We start from the raw sequence: 13835 nt of genomic DNA, 5'->3' as shown, positions 1-13835 counted from the left end.
TTGTTGTTGTTGAAGGGATTAGAAAGAACAACATGACAGAAATATCTTGTCCTGATAAGAACTCTGGGGACAGGGAATATACTTAAATAGGGGATAATTAAGGCACATCCTGCTTGCTGATGAAGTGTGCCCTATACTCTGATTTCTCTGTGTTCTAAGCTGAGCTACCAGCTTGACTGGTAAAGTGCAGGAGAGCCTGTGGGCTTGAGAGAAAAAGGCGAATCTGACACTTGCCTACTTGAGTGGATGGGTCACTCGAGGTCTGTATTCCTCCCCACGGAGGGCCCCGGCTCATGGAGGAGGGCGAGATTTCTGATGCTTAGTTAGCTAGCCTTTGAGCCAGGCTGCCAACCACCTGGCTGTCTGAGGGTGTTCCCGGGTGTGTTCCAGGTTGAGCCCTCCCCCCGCCTTACGGGAAGAGGGGAGCGAGGTCCACCGGGGAGACACAAGGCTGCGTCCTGTGAGGCCAGAAGACGAAATCTGGTAAAGTGTGACTGTGCAGGCTTGGACCCCCTGCCCCCGAGCCTGCTTTGTGCACTGGTGGGGGCTTCTGGCTTTACAGACTTACCCACTTAACAGGAGACGTCAGGGGACCCAAACGGCCAGCCAAAAATGTGAACTTGCACTAGGCCAGACCCAGCAACAGTGACATCAGACACAACATAGAAATCAGAGAAAAGCTACTGTCCAGCAGTTTTAACCACCAACACCCATTTATTTTGATGAAAAAAAGTCTCTGCATTCTATATGCTCCAAAAAGATTTACTATCAAAACAAATACAATATATGGAACTCTATCTGCATAATTTCACTACAATAAAGACAACATATGACTTCTAGTTCCTACGGAAGGTGAACTGAAAAGCACAAGTGCAAACAGAGATTGCATAAGAAAGCGTGTGCGCGAGTGTGGTTAAAACCTTTAGTAAGCAACTGTATTAAAATATGCTAAGACACTTACCTGACCCTAGGTCGCGGCGAGCTCTAAGAAAAAGCCACAGGCTGTCACTAGTTTTATCTGCTAGAAAAATTTGGTGTGAGCTTTGATGGTTCAGTTACAGTTTTATCGACAAGAAGATAATCTCAGTACAAGCACTAATCTCCTTCTTACTTTTACATGCTCACAGAATAAAAACCAGTTACTTTTCATACATAATGAACATCTTTTATTTTCAGGTTTGCAAATGACGGTCGTCGATTCACACAAAAGGGTACTTTTAAAACTACCTGTATTTACTCTATTGTATGCATGTATATATGAAATGAATGGTGTGCAAAAATGTGTGTCTGTACATGTAGGCAGATATATGTATACACATGGTACCTGATGACCTCTTCAGATGCATGTATGACCTCCACGATGACATTGGCTGTTGTACATATGCCGGGGAGGGCGAGATTCTGTCATGATCCGGGCCCCCAGAAAACCCAAAGGGAATGTGCATTCTGGACAGCTGCAAACGCAGGTGGATAGATGCCCGTGCATTTGATGGTAAAACGCCCAGCTCTGCTCCTCACCTCTCTCGCTCGGGATCATCATCACACAGGATGGCAGTGAGAGCTGCTCATTGCCCTCATTCTAAAGAGAAAGGGCTCTGTCTCTGCTCTCCCCCTCTGCGGACCTGCCTGGCTGCTGGGCTGGTGGAGAAGCGTCAGCTCTGTGGTCTGCCCCAGTGCTGAACTGGATGCTGAGGCCCTGGTGGGGTCAGCTGCTATAGCTTCTACCCCTTCTTTGCTTAGCCTCTCAAGGAAGGGTGACATACCAAAACCAAGCTTCTCCTGTAGAGTCTGTCTCTATAAATACTGGGTATATACACATATAGATACACATACATATACAAATACTAACCCACAGACCAAACTGGATGTGTGGAGTGCTGACTAGCAACATGGCAACACATCAGGAAGAGTAGTCATTGTTCCTCCTCCCAGAAGGTCAAGTTCTATGCCACGATCTTTAAACACTCAGGGAAAATTCAGAGGATTCCATTAATTAAAGGAGAAAGGGAGATGCTGTCAAAATGGTGAAGTACAGACTAAGTGAAAATTGCAAAGAAAACAAAAATCTGGAACAATTGAGGCCTAGTTGTGAAGTTTGAGAGCTGTAAACTGCAATCTTCAGATCTGGATTTTTTTTTGTCTTTTTTTCCTGTTGCTATGGAAACTTGGTAGTCAAGCTTCAGATGTCAGGAGTTCTCACAGACCTGAATGGAAAAGATTCAGAGTCAAGTCAAGAAATATAACAACTCAATTCAAAACATTTTAGCTAAATACTAGACACATGACTGACAAGCTATAATAAACGCATTTATAAATATTGCACTACCTTGGGGAAGTTTTTTTTTTTCCCCCTAAGCATAACATTTGAAGAGAGAATGAATTGTTCCGCTGGTTTATGTCTTAAAAAGCTGGACTCCTCTGAAAACGCGAACGCCAGACACCTCATCTCAGACCAGCGGCAGCCACTACTGCTGCTTCACTGAGCCCTATCTTCTGCAGTCAGCCCAGAGCTTGGCTATTTTATAGACAAGCCTACTTGGTAGCTTAGAAATTGACGATCATCCCAGATATTTTTTTTTTTTTTGGTCACACAGAAGAGCAAGATAGTTAGTGGTGGTTCTCCAGAGATGGTGTATGAGTTTCTGATGCTTGCTGTAACAAATGACCACAAACTCAGTGGCTTAAAACCACACAAATTTATTCTCTTACACTCTGGAGGTCAGAATTCTTATGGGGCTAAAGTCAAGGTGTTGGTAGAGCCGCATTCCTTTTGGAGGCTCTGAGAGGGTAGCCACCCCTTCCCTTTCCAGCTTCCAGAGGCCACCTGGGTTTGGTTGTGGCCCCTTCCTGCATCTTTGTGGCCTGCATCAAAGTTTACTGAGGTCACCAGACTGTGCTTATTCTCTAGGTTTTACACCAGCTGAGGGACTTCTACTCTGCCTGATGATAGTATGAATGGAAATAGCTCGGTTCTCTGCCATTTTTGCTTAATTATTATTATATCTTGGAAATGTACAGGGAAATGGTACCACTAAAAACTCGTGTTACAAAGAAAGAAAAATGTATAAAAGGTCAACCCACAATGCAAATATAGTTTATTCTGGAATGAACTGAATGCTGGAATATAATGGGTTATTCTGTAAAGCTTAGGGGTTTTCATTCTAAATCTGTTAAGGCAGCGGTCCCCAGCCTTTTTGGCACCAGGGACCGGTTTCGTGGAAGACCATTCTTCCACGGACTGGGGGCCGGGGCCGGGGCCGGGGGCGATGGTTCAGGTGGTAACGCGGGCGATGGGGAGCCGCAGATGAAGCTTCGCCCGCCCGCCCGCCGCTCACCTCCTGCCGTGTGGCCCGGTTCCTAACAGGCCGCAGCCCGGTACCGGTCCGGTCCGCAGCCCGGAGGTTGGGGAGCCGTGTGTTAAGGGGTGGCTCAGTATGAACCTATTCTGCACGCCACTGATTTTAGAGTTTAAAGCAGTCATGTATCTGTTTGGAAAATTTAGAGCTGCTGCTCTAAATTTTAGATTAAAAGTGTTTGTAATATGACTCGAGTCTAAAAAAGACGATATTGAGAAAGTTAAGGGTGAAAGCTGTTTTAACAGAAAGGGCCATGGAAATGAACATGCTAATTGAGATGCAAGTTTTCATTATTTTCTACACCTAGGGATCTTTGTATTGCTTGACAAATGAATTCCTTTGGGGTTAGGAGTCGTCTGAACTCATTTAACTTCCTTCTTTTCAGTTGAATTTTTCATTGCCCTTGCTACCATCGCCATAAACTCTTTGGTTACCTGGGCTGCAGTAAACTATATCCTTCAGATTCACCTATTTGAAGAAAGACTGGAAAAGAACATATTAAATGGCATCACTAATTTCATTTAAAAATATTTTCCTGTGTGAGATCAATAACTCAAAATAATCATTTTGGTCACTGAGAAAAATAGGAAAAAAATTTTGGCTGAATAAGATCTACTACATTTGAAACTGTCCAATCCCTGTTTGTCAACTTAGACTATAACCTATCTCCTGTGACAGGTGAGTTGATTACATGAAGTAGTCCATGATTATGTAATGTTTTCAGTGGTGCATGTGCGAGGTCGGAGGTCGACTGTCATTGTCCATGAACTTGTACTACTTGGAGGGATCGGCTCTGTCTGCAGGCAGAGCACAGCCTGCTCTACTTGGGCTTGGTGCTTCCAGGCCCTGCCTCTGCCCATAACATATTTCACAATGAAAAGGAACAAAATATTGACACACTCAACGATATGGACTGTATAATTTCATTTGTAGAAAATTCTAGAAAAGGCAAGAAACTAGTAAGAGAAGGCAGATCACTGAGAGTCTGGATTGGGGGGAGGGGATCAACAGCAAAGGGATATAAGGAAACTGCATCTTGATTGTGGAGTGGCTACACTTTACCAAAATTCATCAAACTGTACCCTTAAAATAGGTGAATTTTATGGAATGCAAATAATACCTCAATAAAAAGCATTAGAATGAAAAGTATTTCCAGTGGCTGTTTTTGCTCTTCTTGGTCACCTCTTTAAACCTCTTCCTTGTGATCAAGATTACGATTCAATGCCCTCTCCTTTCCAAACACAGAGACATTTAATTTTGGTACTTGTTCAAATGGTTCACCTCATTTGTCCTTTTATATTCTTGCTCTCGCTGATTAATTAGGCCTAAAACAATGTTCAGGAAGGTTTCAGCACAGTATTCTTCCTTGAACTTGCCTTGTCACACCACACAGAGCCCTACAAAAAACCCTAATGGAGATGCCAGCTTGCTTCCTTGGGAGGGTCTTGGGGGAGAATTACGCTTCCCCTCAATGTCATCAACACATAATTTTTTTTTTTTTTTTGCGGTACGCGGGCCTCTCACTGTTGTGGCCTCTCCGGTTGCGGAGCACAGGCTCCGGACGCGCAGGCTCAGCGGCCATGGCTCACGGGCCCAGCCGCTCCGCGGCATGTGGGATCTTCCCGGACCGGGGCACGAACCCGTGTCCCCTGCATCGGCAGGCGGACTCTCAACCACTGTGCCACCAGGGAAGCCCCATCAACACATAATTTAAACAACGAAATTGGCAGTGAAAATAATTTCATTTACAATTTCTATTACTTTCAATGTCAGTAGTTTTATTTCCTTTACTTTTAGATGTCAAAGAAGGAAGTGTGTATCTCTCAGTTCAACTCTCAGATGCAATAAAGCCACCTACGGTATTGTAATAAACTGAAATGTTATTATCTTTTTCCACAAGGGAGGCAGTCTAATGATGAACACCGGCCTCCATGGGACCTTTCTGAGCATCAGTGTCTCATCTACAGAGTGGGATAAAACCATCAGGGCAACGACGGAAATAAAGAGAAAAGCCACAGAACACGGGGTGTTTCGTTAATGCTAGTCTACTTGGATCAGAATATTATTTGAGAGGAGGAGGAAAACCCATTTTCTCTTCCCATGTTGGATGATGTGACCCCTGCAGTTTTATGAACAAGGCCTTAAAGAAGGCATTGACACACTTTTTCTGCCAAGAGTCAGATAGTAAAAATGTTTTCGGCTTTTCGGGCCAAAGGGTCTCAGGGGCAACCACTCAACTCTTTCTGCGGTGGTAGCAGAAAGCAGACACAGACAGTGTATAAATGGACCTGCTGTGTTCTAATCAAACCTTTAAAGCAGGAAGTGGCTTTATTTGGCCCTCGGGCTGTAGTTTCACAACCACTGCTTTAAAGAAACATCAAACAGATTCTAGATGGGGATTGACATATATACACTAATATGTATAAAATGGATAACTAACAAGAACCTGCTGTATAAAAACATAAATAAAATAAAATTCAAAAAAACCAAAACCAAAAACCAGATTCTACCACATCCCTAAATCCATTCAAGGACAACGGCTGGGTGGGGACGTCACCTTGCTCTTCCGCCTTACGACCTAACTTCAGTGCTCTTCGGGCTCACGCCCCACACCTTGCTTAATGTTTTAGGCCCATTTCTGTGTGCCCTCTTGCCACTGTCACGTTAACAGCTGCACAGGTGGGTCAGCCACTTTGACCTTGCTCTGAGGAGAGAGTCTGAGCCACAGGACACCCATGGTTCCTTATTCCTCACATGCCTACATTATTAGTTTCATTCTTTCCCTGTTAGGAAGAACGACTTGGACTAGGTCTATAATAAAACAAGAATCGTTATATTTAGCAGGCGGCTCTAATGTTCAAATGAACATTATTAAATAATCTTATACCTGTGATATAAGGCCAGACTGAGGTTCGTTTTGAAGCCAGACAGATGGGTGATGACACCCGTTCTTAACTATTTTGGGGGCTGCAACTACATGTCTTGTGGTGCAAAACATGGAAGGGTCAACTGAGTACCTTTCCAGCTGTGTAGGGAGATTCAGGGCTCCTTTCTGAGGATGATTTTGGCCTGATCTCAGGTGCCCTTACCTGCAGTGGGATAACCAGGTGGATCTCCATTCAGGTGAGAAAAGAAAGCACATCTGATATCTCAAACACAGAATGCATGCATCTGTCTTCTCTCAGTGATACTATTTTGAGTATAAAATGAACATGAGTTCTTGAGGTGTTATCAGGATTAACTGTGATCCAAGAGCTCAGCTGGGAGAGATGAGAAGTGAGCCGTCCTTGGGAACCTGCTCATTACTGATGCCTGTACGTCAGGGGCCCCCAAAGTAGGGCGAACAAGAAAACCCCTTGTTGGGAGGAAGCAAATACTGCCAAACAGACAGATTACATCTAACTAATGTTTAATACATGGATTTGGAGTAGCAGGCATGTGTATTATCATAAAATATATTGTGTGCAAATATACAAACACTCGGTGTGTGTGCTGGAGGCCACTGTCTCTTGGGATGTTGGTTCCATGGGTTGGATGGGCCTGGGAATCCGTATTTCCACAATCAGCAGTGGGAAGTCTCCATTTAAAAACCTCCCTGGCCATCTAGAGATGCTGCTAAATGCGCAGGGTCCTGCAGAGCCTCGGTTCATCAAGAGTCAGGCTTTGATGTTGTGTAATTGTATTTACAGAGGGTGACGTGTGAGTGGCTACTCAGCTGTCTTCTCCATCTGTGTACACACACACACACACACACACACACACACGTGCACAAATACAGCATTCTTATTTCTGTACAATCAGCCTGGAAGCACTGCCCTCTAGTTTACCCAGACTCTGCTATATGTGAATTCCAGTGGGTCTCAGAACCCAGACCCAGTGCTGGGCTCGCTGTCTGTCTAGTGCTCACTTGAGAAGCTCGTGGAAAACATTCCAGAGGTTTACTGCAGTAGAGTTAGCTGGTCAGAGTAGGACACTAAATAATCCACATGCGTCTGTTGACAGGGGAATACGCTGTGCCTAGTTCCGACGATGGCATGGGATGGGATGCTCTTGAGCAGTTAAAGTGAATGAACCAGAGCAGGGGTACCTGGCTGGTGCACCATAGTGCGTTTATATGGCTCTCGAATTAAGAAGAGTTTCACACTTTTAAAGGTACTAAGACACAGATGACAGAATCAAAAAAGCCATAAAAAAGAATATGTGACAGAGCCCTGATGTGGCCCACAGAGCCCCAAATATTTGCCACCTGACCCTTGATGAAGAAAGTTTGCCGACCCCTGAACCAGAGCAACATAGATGGAGCTTGGAAATGTAATGTGGAGAGGAAGAAAAGCGAGTTGCAGAACATCAGGCTCAATATAATATGGATTAGATCAAGTCTGACAAACTGCACGAAGTAGAACTATATTTGGGGTGTGTGTGTGTGTGTGTGTGTGTGTGTGTATGTAGTAACAGTATAAAACAATGTCCACACACACTCCAGCTCATGATAGCTATTGTCTCTGGGGAGAGAGAACAGGAAATGAAACTAGGGAGAGGAACACAGGGGATTTCAGCTTCATCTATAATATTTTATATCTTGAAGAAAAAGGAAGAAGAAAGGAAGGAAGGAAGGAAGGAAGGAGAAAGAAAGAAAGAAAGAGAGAAAAAGAAAAAGAGAATATAAGAATGAGAGAGAGAGAGGAATATATATTTCTTCCCTCCCTCCCTCTCTCCCTTCCTTTCTACCCCCCTCCCTTCTCCATCCACCCATCCACCCATCCACCCATCCATCCAACGAGACACTCCTCACTGTAAGGTCTCCTCTTTAGTTCTACGCCCAGGGCTCTGGCTCAGCACAGCTATAAGTGTCTGACGTTGGAATGTGTGATTTCCTGTTGACTCCACTCACCACTGTCACCAGGATACAATAACTTTTATTCTTTATTTTCTAATCATCAATTTCTCAACCTCCTAATTCACAACAACACAAATAACCTTCTCAAAATGTAAATACTGAGGCCCCAAAGGCTTTTGAATGGCATTAGCTATATGTGAATAATTTCTAAGGTTGAAATTGGACTAGTATGCCATAAATAGGAAATATCTGACACACGTATCTATTCATTTCATGCTCACATCTATATTACTCTGAATAATAATTCATTTGTTTAAAATAATGCTTCATTATGTCATAGTCATGACTGAGTACCAGTCAGTAAAAAAAAATGTGTGAGTTATGCATTTATCTCTTTTCCTATGGCGTCAACCTCTCTCCATGCATTCTCATGACTCTTCTTAAAAAGGTATGGAATCTCCTTTAACCTCACTAAAGATAATTCCACACAATGCAGAGGGAAACAGGGTAACCTCACTAAAGATAATTCCACACAATGCAGAGGGAAACAGGGTAACCTCACTAAAGATAATTCCACACAATGCAGAGGGAAACAGGGTAACCTCACTAAAGATAATTCCACACAATGCAGAGGGAAACAGGGCCCTAGTAGACCAGTTAAGCAATCTGGGCACATTTGTATGAGCTCAAGTTCAGGGGCATCTGCAGGAAGTTTCTTACCACCTGCTCTGTAGGACAGCCTTGGGTGCCTTGGCACCGTTCCTCACATTACCGGGCAGGGGGATGTGAAGGTGCCTTTCACCATTAGTCAGAGCACTTTTACAGGTAACACTCTGTTACACCGACATAAACTAAACATGAATGTTTCCTCTGGGATAAATTTTTTGGGAAGGATATATGGAAACCAATAGCTTTGGTGAAGTTATGTTTTTGTACTGTGCATGCACTGGAGTTTGGTCAACTTACGAGCTAAGCTGAAGAAAGACAGGAGCAGGACTGCAGTTGTGCTGAAGTGCGGGGCGCCTGCCGTGTTGCAGTCCACTTTGGAATTCTTGCAGGAACACACTTGTACCCTGAGGTCTGTGATGTTCGTCATGGGTGGTTTCCCTGAATCTGTCACCATGATGGGCAGGTGGTAATTTGCTTTGTTCAGATTTTGAAGAAGGCTTACCAGGGCGTGCGTATCTATGAAGACAAAGGGAGGCCTTCATGAGAGAGGGCTGGACGTTTCCAAATCAAAGAGTGGAGTTTCGGCCACTAATCCCACACAAAACAGGCAGTTTATTCATTTAACTGGAAGAGTGCTTAAATATAAATCCATTAACATCAAATAAAAATAAAGACTCACTTCTTCAGCTGCAGAAGTCACATCTCAAGTTTCTGGCAACCACACATGGCTGGTGGCCACCATACCAGGAAGTGCCAGATAAAACACTCCCAGCGTCGAGGAGTTCTATGGTTCAGGGCTATTGTAATCAATTTCAAGAGGACCCACTTTTGTGAAGATGACTGAGTACCAAGAACTCCTCCCTGAAAATTTATTATACTGATAAAGCCATCTTCACAAAGATCACATGCAACATTTAGAAGAAATAATGTAAAAACCCATGCTCGAATTGTCACATTGTACATCTTAAATATATACAATTTTTATTTGTCAATTAAAGGTCATTAAAGCTGGGGAAAAAAAGAAAAAAAAAGAAATTGTCAGCTTAGAGCATTTTTACATAAGAATACAAATTCAAATAACCAAAATACATTTTTGGAACAACAATAACAAAAATCCACTCACTTTTTAAAAAAATTTAATTTATTTTTTTATACAGCAGGTTCTTATTAGTTATCTATTTTATTCATATTAGTGTATTTATGTCAATCCCAATCTCCCAATTCATCCCACCACCACCACCACCACCCCTGCCACTTTCCCCCCTTGGTGTCCATACGTTTGTTCTCTACATCTGTGTCTCTATTTCTGCCCTGCAAACCGGTTCATCTGTACCATTCTTCTAGATTCCAGATATATGCGTTAATATATGATATTTGTTTTTCTCTGACTCACCTCACTCTGTCTGACAGGCTCTATGTCCGTCCACATCTCTACAAATGACCCAATTTCATTTCTTTTTCTGGCTGAGTAATACTCCATTGTATATATGTCCCACATCTTCTTTATCCATTCATCTGTTGACAGTCATTTAGGTTGCTTCCGTGTCCTGGCTATTGTAAACAGAGCTGCAGTAAACATTGGGGTGCATGTGTCTTTTTGAATTATGGTTTTCTCAGGGTATATGCCCAGTAGTGGGACTGCTAGATCATATGGTAGCTCTATTTTTAGTTTTTTAAGGCACCTCCATACTGTTCTCCATAGTGGCTGTTTCAATTTACATTCCCACCAACAGGGTAAGAGGGTTCCCTTTTCTCCACAGCCTCTCCAGCATTTGTTGTTTGTAGATTTTCTGATGATGCCCATTCTAACTGGTGTGAGGTGATACCTCATTGTAGTTCTGAAAAATCCACTTACTCTTAAGGTGGGTAGGTCCCCATGTGTTGCTATGGGGATGGGTTCTATAGTCTAGTCTCTATCAGGCCTCAGCCTGCAACCCTAGGTTTGGGTGGGAATCCATAGCACAATGCACAACTTGGAGACTGGATCTTTAAGCCCATGTTTGGTGGGACTATCTGCAGTTACCCAGGCCACTGGGCAAGCACTCAAAAGTGGCCACCCCACCTGGCACTGTTTTTGGCCTCGGGTTATTTGCTTTTCAATCACTCAGATGACTATGGATTTTTTAAAAAAATTAATTAATTAATTTATTTATTTTTGGCTGCGTCAGGTCTTCATTGCTGCACATGGGCTTTCCCTAATTGTGTTGACTGGGGGCTACTCTTCGTTGTGGTGCGTGGGCTTCTCATTGTGGTGGCTTCTCTTGTTGCAGAGCATGGGCTCTAGGCACGCCGGCTTCAGGAGTTGTGGGGCGCGGGCTCTAGAGTGCAGGCTCAGTAGTTGTGGCACACAGGCTTAGTTGCTCCGTGGCATGTGGGATCTTCCTGGACCAGGGCTCGAACCTGTGTTCCCTGCATTGGCAGGCAGATTCTTTTTTTTTTTTAATTTATTTACTTTATTCATTTATTTTTGGCTGTGTTGGGTCTTTGTTGTTGCACGTGGGCTTAGTTTGATCGAGCGGGGTCTACTCTTCATTGTGGTGTGTGGGCTTCTCATTGCAGTGGTTTCTCTTGTTGCAGAGCACGGGCTCTAGGCACACAGGCTTCAGTAGTTGTGGCACGTGGGCTCAGTAGTTGCGGCACATGGGCTCAGTAGTTGTGGCTTGCGGGCTCTAGAGCGCAGACTCAGTTGTTGTGGCCACGGGCTTAGCTGCTCCGTGGCATGTGGGATCTTCCCAAACCAGGGCTTGAACCCGTGTCCCCTGCACTGGCAGGCGGATTCTTAACCACTGCACCACCAGGGAAGTCCCTTTTTTTTTTTTTCAACTCTTCCTTTCTGGGCATAAACAACGCTAAGTACTCAGAAAAAATTCTGGGACAAGAAAAAGAATTGAGAAGGCATTTTAACTATTAAATAAAACCAGGAGGGAAAAGAGAGTGTGATGACCTGAAAACAAAAAGAGCTGAAGTATTATCCTATCCAGACGGCTACAGCAGCAGAAATAACCAATGTGGATGATGACCCCAGTGAAACGGCAGGTTAACACGAGAAACATTCTCTGATCTGCAAGGAGCGGAGAAACGCTTAAATGAGAAAGTTCCAGCTGGAAAGAACTGGGGATGATTATTCAAATGAGCTACAGTCACAAAAACCAGCAAATAAAACACTAAGCCCTCAAACAAGAGAAGGGCTGTTTTAATTAAAAATAATCAGTGTAACCAAATTCATTCTTTAAACAGCAATAAAATAGACAAACAGGCAAAGAGAATCAATGACAAGAGAAAGACACCAATAAAATGAGATATAAGGCCATAACAATACATGTGACATTTTTTAATAGAAAATTTTATGTACGACTGTACAATACATTTTGAAAACTTCATGAAATGGGTAATTCCCCATCCCTCTCAAAAACTGTACTGCTGAAGTAAGAACAGGGAGCCCAGCCCTGACTGGGTCAATTGCAGGATAAATTCGCTATTGATGGCAAAGTGTACATAATGTGTGAGTTCCGGTTTGGGGCTTTATTGTGAGGCAAGGTGATCTTAGTAGCGAGTTCACATTTGCCATGGGGAGGGAGGTGGAGGGGGTGTTGTGATACAGGGATACTTGTTAATTCAGTACATTGATATTTCAGTCTTAATAAGGCAGATGATAAAGTTTTAAATTTAAATTTTTAAATTCCACCTGTCCATGTGCAGGGACTGGTAGAAAGGGACACTGTTTGCAAGTTTCATAAATGAGGGACAGGACAGATGGGAGAAGATATCAAAGTCGAAAGTCAAAGTCAAGGTCATTTTACAAAGTCAATTCTGAGATCTGCAGCATAAAATGGAAGTTGGAGGATTAGAGGTTAAGACTTTCTGAAGATTCTCATATTGGTGCTTCTTAGGAAAGAAAGCATAGCATGGAAAATCTCTGCAAAGTGCTGGTGAAAATTAAGGTAGTTAAGGTAAACACAGAGGAGAGGCAGCTGAGCCAAGACCCCTGGCTTTTGAAGGCTGAAGACTGGGTGGGTGTGGAGTGTAAAGTACGGGCTGTGTAGTATACAGGGTACAGCATAGAAAAGAGAGGAAGCGAAAGAGAAAACTTTCATGTTTGCATTTCTAAGGAACAGATATTCAATATTTTTACAAATCGTATACAGGTGCTGGCAGGAAAATTGTCAGTATTTGTAATGTGTGAATAGCTTGAAACAAACCATGTGAGGAAACCCGAGAGCATAGAGGAGGCACAGGCTGGGAACAGAAACCACGCCAGGGAAACTAGGCTTCAAAGCTGAAGGGTAACTACAGAATGTTAGGTGGACTTACTGTTGATCTTGGAGATCTTCCAGACTTTATCAGGAACAGTTGGTTTATGGATTTCAAATTTGAAAGGATCTGTATTTGGGTGGAGATCCTTATCTGAAGCTCCCAAAATGACTACGCTGAGGTTTTTGGCGTCATCACAGACCTCCGCTACCGTCGGGTAAATGAAGGGCGCGTTGTCATTCACGTCTTCCAGAGTTATCAGCAAAGTCCCAGTGCCAGTAGCGGGAGGGTTGCCTACAGAGAAAGGGGGGAGATGTTAGCACACAACCGGTACAATGCAGGAGTCGCTGTCCACAGTACCTTTTCCCAACGTGCCAGATGCCTTTACTGTTGTCACCAGGTTTCAAACAGGACGAACAGGGATAGCTTCCATCTTTGTATAAAGTTCAGTGGTTTAAAAAGCTTTTTCGTATGATCTCTAGGTCCATCCACGTTGCTGCGAATGGCATTATTTCACTCTTTTTATGGCTGAATAATAGTCCATTGCATCTATATACCACATCTTCTTTATCCATTCATTTTTTTTTTGGATTTTTTTTTTAATTTAAAATTCTGACTCTAAGCCTATTGAGTAAAAACAATTGAGTGGCATGGATTTCTCTAACAGGAGGATGCACTGATGCATGCAGCACAGAAGAGCAAGACTTAAATGCTCAAGATCA

The 13835-nt window shown here is 43.3% G+C and overlaps 1 protein-coding gene across 1 annotated transcript in view; it reads right to left on the bottom strand.

The window, feature by feature from the left end:
• Positions 1-689: 689 nt before the first annotated feature.
• Positions 690-13835, bottom strand: part of CDH13 (cadherin 13) — a 991194-nt gene continuing 978048 nt past the window's right edge. Inside the window, exons 12-14 of the mRNA XM_024735819.1 lie at positions 13174-13407; positions 9160-9378; positions 690-2204 (exon numbers count right to left, since the gene is read on the bottom strand). Of these exons, the coding sequence (XP_024591587.1) occupies positions 2197-2204; positions 9160-9378; positions 13174-13407 (461 nt within the window). The 3' untranslated portion in view covers positions 690-2196. The remainder of the gene's footprint in view (positions 2205-9159; positions 9379-13173; positions 13408-13835) is intronic.

The sequence above is a fragment of the Neophocaena asiaeorientalis genome, unplaced genomic scaffold, assembly GCF_003031525.2.
Source record: "Neophocaena asiaeorientalis asiaeorientalis breed wild unplaced genomic scaffold, Neophocaena_asiaeorientalis_V1.1 scaffold40, whole genome shotgun sequence".
NCBI lineage: Eukaryota > Metazoa > Chordata > Mammalia > Artiodactyla > Phocoenidae > Neophocaena > Neophocaena asiaeorientalis.
The sequence above is the reverse complement of the archived record's forward strand: the minus strand, read 5'-3'. Positions and strand labels throughout refer to the sequence as shown.